General features: G+C 62.0%; 1 protein-coding gene across 1 annotated transcript in view; it reads right to left on the bottom strand.

Annotated features, from left to right (window-relative positions):
• Window positions 1–2106: 2106 nt before the first annotated feature.
• GSG1L (GSG1 like) overlaps window positions 2107–13668 on the bottom strand; it is a 149992-nt gene continuing 138430 nt past the window's right edge. Inside the window, exons 6-7 of the mRNA XM_055135757.1 lie at window positions 9845–9915; window positions 2107–2639 (exon numbers count right to left, since the gene is read on the bottom strand). Coding sequence (XP_054991732.1) covers window positions 2500–2639; window positions 9845–9915 — 211 coding nt within the window. The 3' untranslated portion in view covers window positions 2107–2499. The remainder of the gene's footprint in view (window positions 2640–9844; window positions 9916–13668) is intronic.

The following is a 13668-nucleotide window of genomic DNA, read 5'->3' as shown; positions in this document are numbered from 1 at the left end:
GAGGCCCTGTACCCCTGCCCAGCACCGTCTCTGCCCCACCCGACAGCAGGTCCAAAACACTGTGAATGAAAATGAATTATCCACCCAGCGGATGGATGGATGGATGGATGGATGGATGGATGGATGGATGGATGGATGGATGGATGGAAGGAAGGGTGAAGGGATGAGTGGGTGGGTGGGTGGGTGGGTGGGTGGGTGGATGGATGGATGGGTAGACAGGTGGATGGATGAATGGATGGATGGATGGATGGATGGATGGATGGATGGATGGATGGATGGATGGATGGATGGGTGGGCGGGCGTGTGGGTGGACAGACACATGCCTCCAGCAGAGTGTCCCCCAGGCACCTGAACTTGTACCCCTGACCCTGTAACCAGCCCCACTTCCCTCCCAGATGGCATAGCTACTAGTCCCTTCTGGTTGGTCTCCAGGGATGTGTAGCTATACCAACACACACACACACACACACACACACACACACACACACACCTGCCATCTTTCCCTCCAAGGGTGCAAGGCCCACCTCGCTTTCCCGCTGGTAGGGCCCACCCTTCTCTCCGAGCACTCAAGGCTGAAGAGGGTCCCACGCCCAGAGCACAGCTCGAAGCTCAGCCCAGGGGGGAGAGGGGGGAGGGACCCTTCCTCGGCACACACAAGTACCTCCCAGGCATTTCTGGAACAAACCACTGGCCACTTCCTGCTCTCCCGGAACCTCCCAACTGCCCCAGCCTCGGAGAAGCATCCACACTGTCCCTGTCCCCACCCCTCTCTCCATCTCTGCCTTCTGGGCTATTCTGAAGTTTCTGTGATGTTCCCAACTTCCTGTACACACTCGCCTGCCACACACCCAGTCAGCCTTCACGTCTCGGCTGAAATGTCATCCCCCCAGCTACCACCAGCCCAATCTTGCCTCATCCCGTGAACATCAGACCCCACACAGTTAACCAAGCACCGGGCTCGTCCGCAGTGCGACAGACACCCTCCCTGGGCAGTTCAGCGTGTCTCGGCAGGACACACGCACGCTAGGACGGCACAGTTGGAAAGACGGGAACTTGGCTGAGTAGCTGGATGAGAACAGATGAGACACGAAAGGACAGATGCCAGGTGAAGGAAGACGGATGGATAGGTGGGCGGGTGGGTGATGGACTAACGTGATGGATGGATGGATGGATGGATGGATGGATGGATGGATGGATGGATGGATGGATGGATGGGCGGGTTGATGGATGAGGAATGGATAGATGGGTTAATAGACAGATGGGCATATGGATGGATGAGGAATGGGTAGATGGATTAATGGACAGATGGGCAGATGGATGGATGAGGAATGGGTAGATGGATTAATGGACAGATGGGCAGGTGGGTGGATAAGGAAGGGGTAGATGGGTTAATGTACAGATGGGCAGATGGATGGATGAGGAATGGGTAGATGGATTGATGGACAGATGGGCAGGTGGGTGGATGGATGAGGCATGGGTGGATGATGGACAGAGGCATGAGGAGCGGATGGACGGGTAGAGGGATAGAGGAGGGATGGGCAAGGAGAGTGATAGAAGGTGGGTGGGTGGGTGGCAGGGTAGTAGACAGGTGGGTGGGGGTGACTGACGGGTGATGGATTTGTGAGAGTGAAACATGCTGTACTTGGGGGGAGTCTCCAGATGCCCTGGGGAGGGCCGAGGCTGGACCAAGGGTCTCTGGTTCCAACCCCCGTCTGACACTCGCTAGCTCTGCGGCCAAGCCCACCTCTGTGACTCCAGCCCCCTCCCGGTGTGGCGGGGCTCTGCCCCCCTCCCCGGGCTCTACGCCCCAGGACCTGATACGCAGGTGGCCCAAGGCAGGGTCAAGGCTCCCCTGGAGCGGGGGCCAGTTTGCCCCTTCCTGGCCGAGCGCCTGGTCTGAGGGTCTGTCTCGGTGCTCACTGCCTGACCCCTGCCGTGCTCACTCCCTGGAATCCCAGACACGCTGATGGCCAGGCTCTGTCCGGCCGCCCTCAGCTCCCCCGTCCCACACCCTGCCCAGCACCAGGCTTCTCCGGTATGCAGTGGGGGGGGGGGTGCAGGGGGCTGCCAGGCCCAGAGTGACCGGCCTCCACACACAGCGAGGAACAGGTTTAACAAGCATTTATTGAGCCCCTGCTGTGTGCCTCAGGGTCCACCCACCGGTGTTGCCTGTGCCATTGCCCCCTCCGGGGGCCCCAACCCCCGCCCCACCCCGGGGCTCTGCGCCCTGGCACCTCCTGGGCCTCCCTGCTGGCATGGGGGCATCCAGACTCTCCGTGGCCGTGGTCCTGCCCCTCGGGGCACCCCAGAGGCAAGATGGTCAGGCACTGTCCCGAGGCCAGCCGGGAAGGTCTGTGCACGCTGGTCCCATCTCCAGGGTCTGGGGTCCAGGCAGCAGGGAACAGGCAGGCCTGGGGACCCCCACGCAGGCTGGCTAAGTTCCCAGCGCACAAGCCAGGTCCTGGGGTGCCTGAGGTCAGGGGGCCGGGCCGGGCTCGCTCACACCCAGTGGCCCAGGACCCAGCACTGGCGGTTCAGCTCCGGCACCTCCTGAGCTGAGCTCCGGGGCCAAGAGTCGCCCAGGTGTGGCTGGTGCACGGAGCTCCGGGGCCACGAGTCGCCCAGGTGTGGCTGGTGCCCTGCTGAGAGAGAAGCGGGTCAGCGCGGTGGCCGGCAGCCCCCAGCCCAGCCTCTGCCCACACCCACAGCCCCCTCCCCGCCTGCCCCACCTCCCTCCAGTGCCTCCACCACGGCCCCAGGCCCCCCTGCCACTCTCCATCCCCCTCCTCCCTCCCTCCCTCTCCCCAGCCCTCCTCCCTCCCGCTCCCTCTACCAGCACCCACCTACTGCCCTCCGACTCCTGCTTCACCCCTGCAGTCACATGTGGACGTTGAACGGGGAGATGGGGAGGCGGACAGCAAGCATGAACAAGCCTGAGCACCCGAGCAACCAGCTCTGGCTTGGAGCTGCTCAGCCACTGCTCAAGCCCTGGTGACAGAGGCCACCCCAGCCCTGCCCCGTCCAGCCCTGCCTCATCCAGGCTTGCCTCGTCCCACCCTGCCTCTCCCAGCCCTGCCCTGTCCAGCCCTGCCAGGGACACCTCATCTGGCACTGCCCTCCTGGTCACTGCGGGGGTCCCTGGAACCCAGGACAAGAGGGAAACTGCCGAGGCAGGAAGGAAGAGGAGGTGAGTGGGCCGGCGGGGGCTCCACCGTCCACACAGATGCTTGGGCCTGTTCCCACGAGGTTGGGCTTGGGGGCGGGGTGCTGTGCTTGGATCGACCCCAACCCTCACAGGTTCAAACCCAGGCTCTCCCTGGACACGCTCTGTGATTTTTGACCAGTAAGTCTCAATCTCCAAGCATGTGATTAGATCATACAAACAGCCAGCAGGCCCAGAGGGGCCCCACTCCCCGCTTAGAAATCCTTCCTCACCCGACCCGAGACAGACAAGAAAACCACAGAATGGCAGAGTCAGCTCTCGCCGAGTGGGAAGGCACAGGGGTGCAGGCTTGGCAGGGAGCGAGGCGTTGGCCCAAAGGGCGCTTAACACCGGCAGCTTCGAATCCCGACAGCCCCTCCCGGGACACGCCCTGTCTCGACTCTGGCCCAGGCGTCAGGACCCGGGTCTCAGCTCCCTGTCATCTCCCTGAACGTCATCGCTGCTCCAGAATGGATTCGCTCCCCAGATTGAGGGTGCCCGGGCCGTCCACAGGCAGATGGGGGACAGGGAACAGGAGTGACGCCCTTCGGGAGCTGTCCGAGGTGCTGAAACCATCCCCCGCCTCCTATGTGGGGCCCGACCCTGAACTTTGCCCAGAGAATGTGGCCTCTGTGTGTGTGTGTGTGTGTGTGTGTGTGTGTGTGTAAGAGGGGCTTTCTGCCAGCTCCGAGCCCTGGGGGACACCGGTCCCCAGGACCCTGACTCATGCTGTGTCCCAGAAGCCTCACTCCAGGCAAGGGCCGAGGGTGCGGTCTGGAAGGCTCACAGGCAAACTGGCCCATCCCAGAACAGCAGCTGTGGAGGCCTCTGTGTGGGGAAGGCTGAGGGGTTCAGTCACCCTTGGGGAGCTGTCGGGGAACCGAGGGTGGTGCCGTCCTTCTGAGCCCACCTTCTGGGTCATCTCCTATTTCCACACTCCGCATCACACTGTGTCCACTCGACCCCTTGCCTTGGAGTCCCCGAGCCCTTAGTCCCCTCATTTGGGTCATCGTTCATGCTCCTCTAGTGTCAGCTTTCCTGTGGGGCACTGGGCCTCCAGGCATGATGGAAGGGGGGCACAGGTCACAAGGTGACACGCAAAAGTGGAGCTGGGGAAGTGAGCGGGCCGCCTGCAGCCAGAAGCCTTTCCCCGCGGCCCACACCACCCTCAGAAACACGAGGTGAAACCCCCACAGGCCCATCTCTAGAGGAGGAAACTGAGGTCCAGGTTGGGTAACACTGCTTCACGCTTTTGTGGCTGGGATTGGAACCCCGCAGCCTCCCTCCCACGGCTAGACTCCTAGTAGCCACATGCGGTCTGGCCGCACGGCTTAGGGAAATACAGAGAGGAATGGGACCCCTCTATCAGGGAGGAGGAGGGGCGCTGCCGGCCCCGCCTTAACGACGAGACCTTGAAGGTATTGTAAGGCCACAGTGGAGGGTCTGTTTCCCAGCGGAGAAACGGGGACCGTGTGGAGCGGTTGGTGCCTGGCAGGTTCCTGAGTTTGAAAAATCTCCCAGAGGTGGTGGCTTGGGAAAATAACAGGCACCATGTGGGGGGCGGGGGCGGGGAGTGGCGGGTGACAGCGTGAAAGGCCGGGCAGGTCCCTGGGCACAGGAATGTCTCTGTGCTCCATCGTCAGACTTGCCCAATAAGGATTCCAAAATTATGCTCCAAACCAATGGCTTGGATCCCAATGGAAAATAGCCTTGGGATAGAAGTGGTCGAGTGAAAATTGTGATCAGGAGGAAGAGCACTGATTGGCAGGAGCCCTGATTGGAGGAGCCCTGATTGGAGGAACCCTGATTGGAGGAGCCCTGATTGGACCAGTGCTAATTGAAGGAGCGCTGATTGGCGGGAGCCCTGATTGGAGAAGCTTTAATTGGAGGAGCCCTGATTGGAGGAGCCCTGATTGGAGGAGCCCTGATTGGAGGAGCTCTAAATGGACGAGTGCTGATTGGAGGAGCGCTGATTGGCGGGAGCCCTGATTGGAGAAGCTCTGATTGAAGGAGCCGTGATTAGAGGAGCTCTGATTGGAGTCCTGATTGGATGAGTGCTGATTGGAGGAGACCTGATTGGATGAACACTGATTGTTTGAGCGCTGACTGGCTGGAGCCCTGATTAGAGGAGCCCTGATTGGAGGAACATCCTTTACAGGCAGGTGTAAAGGGGACGAATGGCACTGCATCGGCCTGGACGCACACAGATATCTGACCCAAGACAGAGATTTTGTTCCTCAGAGCCCGAGTATGATCTTCACATGTGCAACGGAAACCGTCTGGAAGCAGCGGTGGTGTGAGGACAGGGGTGAGCTAAATCCTTCACAGGAAGGTAAATCACGAGCATAGGGTGCAGGGCACCCCGTGGATGCAACTGTGGCCACGAGGCCTCGCCCTGGTGGCACTTCCGAGCTAAGGGGGAGAGGTTGGAAATCCATGAGACTGCCAAGAGGCTGCCAAGAAGGACTCAGAGGAGAAAATGAGCCCAGAAATAATGCCGGGGGCTGGGGAAGAGGCCCTTGGGCAGGGGGGCACTCCTGGGCATGGACATGAAGGCGTGGGGGGACAGGACCAGCTCCCGTGTCCACAGAACGACTGCAGGGTGCTGGCTCCAGAAGCAGCAGTTTCTCCGGGCAGTTGTTGAATTGCCCAGACAAGTGCTGGGAGGCTGGCTGGCCCCTGCAGTAGCTTCAGGAGGAGGCTGGCCCAGGGCCCGGGGCACTCAGAGGCTGGTCTGTGGCGCAGCGGAGACAGCTCACAGTGAGAAACGCAGAAGCACAGAAACGCAGGGGGGGAGCCTGGCCACCTGGGATTCACGGAGCCTTGCAGGTGCCTCGGGGGACCCAGATGGCGGCGAAGCGTTCTCAGCCCAGCCCCGCCAGGGCCCCCGTGTCTGCAGGTCACTAGCGCCCAGGTGCGCCCAGCCAGCTGGCACTGACGTTTATTCCAGAAAGATTGCCTGCTTCCATTTCAATAAAGGGAGCCGAGTCGAGCAGCGCGAGACGGAATTGGATTTCCATCTCGCAAAATCGCCAAGTTGTCCTGGGCCCGGCACCGTCTTCCTTGAAATTCCCTGTGCTGTTTTGGGGGACTCCACAGCAGGGACCCGTCTAGACGGAGCTCCCAGAGGCCACCCGGCACCCGGCGAGTGACAGCCTCTCGCCGGGGCGCAGCCGCGCAGATCTACCTGGGAAAATCAAAGGCCCGTCTCGGGCATTGAACTTGACAGCTGCAATCGGCTGCAAGCCCCAGTCGCCCCCAGAAGGAAGAGGCAGACACCTGGACCATATGGCAGCACCGTCTCCATCGACTGTCACCTCTGACGCGCTCCCGAGCAGGCAGGTGGCACCGCAAAGCCCCAAAGGCAGGTTTCAAAGGCAAACTCTCTCTTCACACACAAAATTAAACACATGGCCAGATCCCTTTCACCACCGCCCAAAGAAATGCAGCGACTTTCTGAGCAGTGACAGGCAAAGATCTCCCGTGGGGGATGTGTGTACCTTTCTGGGTCCCCCTCCCAAGACCCATGTGAGCAGAGCACGCGGGGAACCCAGGGGGCGGAAGGGGATGGAGGTAACTGAACCAGGACCGAGTGTGCACAGAGTGGTGTGTTAGGTGTGTTCTGAGGGGCGGTGGGGGGGGGTGGCCCCTCACAACACACCTAATTTCAAGGGAGCGGGTGACGTCAGGGACTCCTCTCTGAGGATGGCGCCTTGGGGCTCAGACTGATGGATGAGACCAAGTCAGCCAGGCGGAGCCTTAGGGGACAGGACAGCGTCTGTCGGGGGCAGAGCGTGTGCAAAGGGCCTGATGGGGAGGGGGGCAGTGTGAAGGAGAGGCTGGGCAGGGGCGGGAGAGGGCGACACTGAGGGCTAGGGAGGGGCAAAGAGGAGGGGAGCTCGGCAATGACAGTGTGGCTGTGGTTGGCCTCCCCCAAGGCTGTGCTGTCATCTGAGATGGCTGAGATGCACTATGCATACACACACAGACACACACATAGACACACACGCAGACGCCCAGACTCACATAGACGCATACACAGACATACATACACACAGAGACACACAGACACACACAGACACACATGCAGACACCCAGACTCACATAGACACATACACAGACATACACACACACAGACACACATAGACACACACGCAGACACCCAGACTCACATAGACACATACACAGACATACACAGACACAGACACATACACAGACACAAGCAGATACACACAGACATACAGACACACAGACATATACACAGACACACAGATACACACACAGACATATAAACACACAGATACACACACAGACACACAGATACAGCCATACACAGACACACAGACAAATACACAGATACATACAGACATGCAGATACACGCAAATATACAGACACACACACATACACAGACACACACAGGTACACACAGACACACATAGACACACAGAGACAGACACACACAGACATACAGATACACAGACACACACAGATATACACAGACACACACACAGACACACAGACACACACAGACACACACACTGTCGTGTCCATGGCGCCCCCTCCGGCTGGCCGGGCGCTGTCCCAGAGGGAAGGGACCTGGCGCGGAGGCTGCAGACTGGGCCTTCCCCTGCACCGTCCCACCCCAGCCCGCCCGCAGCCCAGCACCTGCGAGCTCGGCGGGCCCATCCCCATTCAACTAATCAGAAGGCGGGTGCCTGGACACGGCGCTGTGACCAGGAGTGGGGTTCCAGGACTGTGGCCCCGACGGTGCCCCCTCAGGCTCCCTCCCTCAGTGCCCCGGGCAGGGCAGGTACACCGGCTGAGGGGTGCGGACTCAGTCCTTTTGAGAGGGGGAGTCCAGGGGGCTCGGGGCAGGCTGAGGGCGCGGGGGCCTTTCTCAGCCCTCCCCCCACCGCCTCACAGCTCCCCGACCCCCACCCCCCAGGGTCCCTGCAGAGCCCCCGGTGCCCCCCCAGTGTGCCTCCGTGGGCTCCTGCACCCCACCCCCAGGGAGGGGCCGCACTGTGCTCTCACCCCCAGCCTCGTGTCGGAGGGCAGAAGCTCAGACCTGCGCCCACTCCCCCAGGGCCCCCATAAGACCCCACACCCGCCTCTGCTGGCCGAGAGCCTCCCCTCCCGTGTTCCCTGGGACCACTCCCCCCAAAAGCCTTGTCTCGGGGTCAGCTTCTGGGGGAGCCGAGTAAGACCCGACTCTCCTGCAGGCAGAGTTCCGGGGCCCCCTCCCTGTCTCCGGGGGACTCGGCTGGTCTGTGTCCCTCCACCTGCCGGCAGGCGCGGACAGACACCTCAGGAGCCGTGAGCACTTGGGGATCATCCCTGAGTCTCCCTGCCCTCAGACCACTGCCCACCTGCCGTGGGGCCCCTCTCCCTGCCCCCCTGCCTGCCTTGGTGCTTTGCCTGGACGGGTCCTCTGGGGCGACTCCCCACATTGGCATCCTGAGCACTGGTCTGCTGGCCCCGCCTTCTGGCCCCCCACAGAGCAGAGCCCCCCACCCCCCCGCCCCCTATCCCCCCCAGCACTGGCGAATAAGGAAATGGGGAGTCTCCAGGCTCAGGGCCGCCCCACTGACTGGGAGAAGAGTCGGGGGCCCTTGAGCACCTGGCTTGGCTTGCTCTGGGTTCCCCCGACACCCCCGGCCTATTCCGGGGTGTTTGCAGGGGGAGACTGACTCTGCTTTCTTCCATCTTCCAACCCAGGCAGGGGGGCCCCTCCCGCCAGGCCCCCCCCCCCCCCCCCCCCCGCTTTCCGCAGCATTCTGGAAGTTGCCGGAACATGGAGCCTCCCCACGTGCTTCCTACACCCCTGGGGAGAGGGGGAGGGTTCTGCTCCTGAGCCCTTCCTCCAGGAAGCTGCAGGGGGTCCTGGTGCGGAGTGGGGGTGGGAGGGAGGAGTTTGGCCTCCCTAGAGGGCGGGGATGTGGGCTGGCCTGGCTGCCCTCCTAATGCCTCTGTGCCGCTTCGGGCCAGCTACTCTCCCTCTCTGAGCCTCGCTTCATGTCCTCCTGCAAAAAACGTGGGTCAGATCCAGGCTCTTAGGTTCGGAGGACGGGTGCCCATAGGGCATGAGGGGCCCTTCCTCGGCAGGGGCAGGGACCATGAGGGCACAGCGCCCCCCAGCCAACGCTGAGATCTGACCTTTGTTTTGGTTTGTTTTTGCTTTCTGGGTCACACCCGGCGATGTGTGACCCACTCATGCCAGCCAGGAGTAACCAGGGTCGGCCGCCTGCAAGGCAAACGCCCCAACCCGCTGTGCTATCGCCCCCCCCACCCCGAGATCTGACCTTTGACCTCTCCCTTGAGCTCTGTCCTTTCCCGGCAAGCGAAGCCCTTCTCCCGGTGGCCTTTGCACGCTGGCGGCTTGCTAGCGGACACCCTAGAGTCTGTCTCACAGCGTCCCCCAGGAGAGCGGCTTATGAAGCCACACGTCTGAGCCGCCGGCCACCCAGGCACTCGCCTCCTCTGCCCCTCTCGCTCCGACCGCTGGTCACCTGCCCCGCACACTTCCTCAGCACCCCCAGCCTCAGTTTCCCCCTCCGTCCTGTGGGGGCTAGTCTTTGGGAGCCAGCGAGGGCGCGGGGGTGGTGCCGGCGGGCGGTCAGGATGCAGAGACGGTCACTTACGGGTGGGGTATCTCTCCGGGCGACAGTCCAGGCGAAGGTCCTCCTCCTCGTCCCCATCCCCCTTCTCGATCCTGGCAAGGAAAGAGTCGGAAGTCGAGTGAGAGCGAGCGGGCGGCGGCACGGCAGGCCCAGGCCTGCGAGGCTGTGGAGCGGTTTGCAAAGCGCCTTTGCACCGGGCCCCCGGGGCCCCCTCAGCCGCCCTGAGTCAGGGGCGTGAGGCTCGTGGGGGGAGGCGGGAGCTGGGCGGCCCCACAGAGGGCAGCTCTGGGCCAGCTTCTCCCAGCACGCGTCTAGGGGGTCAGTGCGGGGCCAGAGTGAAAGTACTTGCCCTGCAGCAGCGACCTGGGGTGGATCCCCGCAGACCCCCCAGCTCCCCACCCGCCAGGGGCAACTCCTGAGTGCAGAGCCTGGGGTGTGGCCCCCAAACAAAACCGAGAAAGACCAGGTCAAGGACACACAAACACAGGTGGGTGGCTCAATCCCCAGGAGCACTGCCGCACGGTCTTCTTGGCTGATGTTGGTCTTCTGCTTTGGGGGTAATGGGGTTCCTTAGCTGTGTCAGGCCCCTGCTTAGGAGGTACTCCTGGCTCTGTGCTCAGGGGTCACTCCCAGTCGGCTCTGTACAGCTCTCTCTCTCTCTCTGGCCCTCTGTCACTTTCTATTTTTTTTTTCTTTTTGGGTCACACCCGGGGATGCTCAGGGGTTACTCCTGGCTCTGCATTCAAGAATTACTCCTGGCGGTGCTGCGGGGACCCTATGGGATGCCGGGAATCGAACCCGGGTCGGCCGCGTGCAAGGCAAACGCCCTTCCCGCTGTCACTCCAGTGTACTCTCCCCCCAGCCTCTCTGGCACTTTTCTCAAGCGAATGAAAACCTTTCCTGCCGCCCTTCTGCACCAGAGCCACAGCCAGCCTCCTGCTCTGCCGTTCTGCTTCCTCCCTCCGACGGGGAAGCTTCTGGAACCCACGTGCTTCTTCCCCCTGCCTTTCGCAGGGCCATTGCACTCCAGAAGGAGCTGCCCCGTGGCTGGGCCGGGAACCTGGGTGGGAGGGGAACCAGCCATAGGCCATGATGCGGTCCCAGCCTGGAGAGCGCCCCCGACCCCTTCCCTGGCGGGCAGTAACCCCCACAGGCCCCCCCCGTCACATGACAACCCAGAAACCCACGGGCCAGGGCCCATGTTTGCAGAAGCATCACTCGACTCCCTGGGAAATGATCCCGTGCCCACGCCCCCTCCTGAGAGGCCCAGGTGGGGCAGGTGGGGGTCAGGCGGGGCTCAGCGGCCCCCGGCTCGGGCCTTCTCTGCTCCCCCCCTTCCTTTCCACGGCCACCCCCCTGGACCTGCCCACGCAGACACCCCGCCAGGGCCCCCTTTCTCGTCACCCCTCTTCCGGCCATGGCCCCGGCCTCAGTCACTGGTGGTCACACACCACGCTGAGCGTCCGGGCGCCCACCTGGTTCACAGCTCATTCCACAGAACCCTCCCAGGGGGCACTGAGGACACAGCTGTCCCCACCAGGCACCTGTTGTCCCCTGAGCATTCGGGCAGTGGCCTTGTCCCGGCCCCCGGTGTAGAGAAATGTCCCCTCAGGCTCTGCCCTTGGTTGTTTGTGTCGAGGCCACCAGGCTAGCACACCGCCAGGAATCGGGCGGCGGAGAACCCCTCCGACCCCCACTTCTGTGCCCAGAAAACCGCCCGGCCCTCACCTGCCCACAGGTAGCCCGTGTGGCCTGCGACTACAGGGCGGGACCAGAGACCAGGTGGGTGGGGTCCGGTGCCAAGGGCCGGTGGCCGCCGTCCCGTGCATCTTTGAGTGGAGACATTTTTGCTCTTTTTCGGACCCCCCTCCCTCGCCCCCTGCAGCGAGCGTGAGTGTCCTGACCGTCACCCCTGCAGGTGGGAGGCGCCGGGCGCTTGGTGCTGCCGTCCCAGCCTCACTGTTCCCCAGCCGGAACAGCCTCAGATGAAGCGAGCTCCGTCCGGGGTCACCGGTTCCCCCTCTCGCGACCCCCTTCCCAGATCTGGGCCACGACACACAGGACCGTGCCTTGGCAGGCGGGGCGGGCATCAGGCCCCTCCCTGCTGGCTGGCAGGGGTCTCAGGGTGGCCCTGGGAATGATCAGGGGACGGGGTTCTGCTCCCCTCCAGAGACCCCCGCCGCCCAGGGGCAGGGCTGGGCCGTTCAGGTTGAGGGTGAGCCAGAGCCCCCCGCCTCCAGTCCCTCCCCCCAGAACCTGCCTCCCTCCTCCCAGGGTCAAACACAGCCGCAGTGGCTCAGGCCAGGCAGGGGCCGGACCCTGTGACGCGTCTGTCTGTGCCCGCCCCCCCCCTGCCCCCCTCCCCCCGTGCCTTCTTCTCTGTGATAAAGGGCGCTCAGGGCCCTGCCTTCATTTCCCTGGGCTCCTTCTCCTTTAAATACAACGCAATTAAAACGCGTTGCTGGAAAATGACAAACACCACCCGGGAGAGGCGGCTTGGAGGCCCGGGCAGCGTTGGCGGGCGCGGAGATTCCAACCCGGACCTTTGACCAGGACGACAGGACCCACCTTTGCCCAGCCCTCGCTCTGGGCTCCCACCTGTGCCGGCCTGTGCCCCCGCGGTTCTGCTTCCGACCCCACAGCTGCTCTGGGGGACGTCTCCAGTGCCCCCGACTCCCAGGGACCCACGGCTTAAACCACGCGCCCGAGTACGGTGTCAGGGCCAGGGGGGTGCCCGGCCCTCCTGGGCAGCCTGCCCGTGTCCCTCTGGGCTTTGTTCTCCCCGTTCAGGGCTGGTTCATGGCTTCCCATGGCCAGGCGCCCTCTGCCCTCTCTGCACCAAGCACACGCCCCCTCCCCCCCCGCCCGCTGCTCCCTCTGCCCCAGAGAGAAGCCTGCTCGGTGTCCTCCCCGCCGAAACTGCCACCATGGGACACACACACACACACACACACACACACACCGCTCTCAGCCCCACTGTCCTGCACTGGACCCGGCCCCAGCCCAGCTCAGACACTGTGTCTATAGCCCAGTGCGAGACCCTCTCCCGCCCTGCCCTTCCCCCTTCCCCCACCCTCCTCCAGAGGATGCAGAGTGACCAAGGGACGCCTGAGCACAGGAAGGAGAGGCTGCTGAGGGCTGGTGCTACCTCGGTTGCTTCCAGAACCTTCTGTGCAGGGGAGAACCAGCAAGTGCTTGTGTGCTTAATACTGACTCCTCGTCCCCGAAGCTGCCCCCATCCGGAACTGAACACCAAACCTGAAGCTCTTTCCGGCCATGGTGGCACTCTCTCTCCCTCTCTCTCTCTCTCTCTCTCTCTCTCTCTCTCTCTCTCTCTCTCTCTCTCACACACACACACACACACACAGACACAGTAACACAGTCACAGTCACACACTCATAATCACACACACAGTCACACATATACAGTGACACACACAGTTATACACAGCCACACAGTCACATATATATAGCCACACAGCCACACACTCACAACTACATACACATAGTTATACAGTCACACACACACTGCCACACAGTCACACGCACACTCACAACAAGCACACTCTCACATTCACTCACACATACATATGTGATGCAAGCACTCACACACGTACACACGTGTACACAATTCACTCGTGTGCTCACACATGTACATACATATCCACATGTGTACACACACCTTAACACCTTAGCACAATCACAGAATACACACATACACTCACACACACATTTACACATACACAGACATCTACACACATTCACAAGATAATCATACATTCACCACACACATATGTGTACACGCTTATGTACTTGCACACACACATTCATGCACTGTCCGCCACA

This window comes from Sorex araneus, chromosome 4 (genome assembly GCF_027595985.1).
Source record: "Sorex araneus isolate mSorAra2 chromosome 4, mSorAra2.pri, whole genome shotgun sequence".
Lineage (NCBI taxonomy): Eukaryota > Metazoa > Chordata > Mammalia > Eulipotyphla > Soricidae > Sorex > Sorex araneus.
This window is presented reverse-complemented; position numbering and strand designations above follow the sequence as displayed.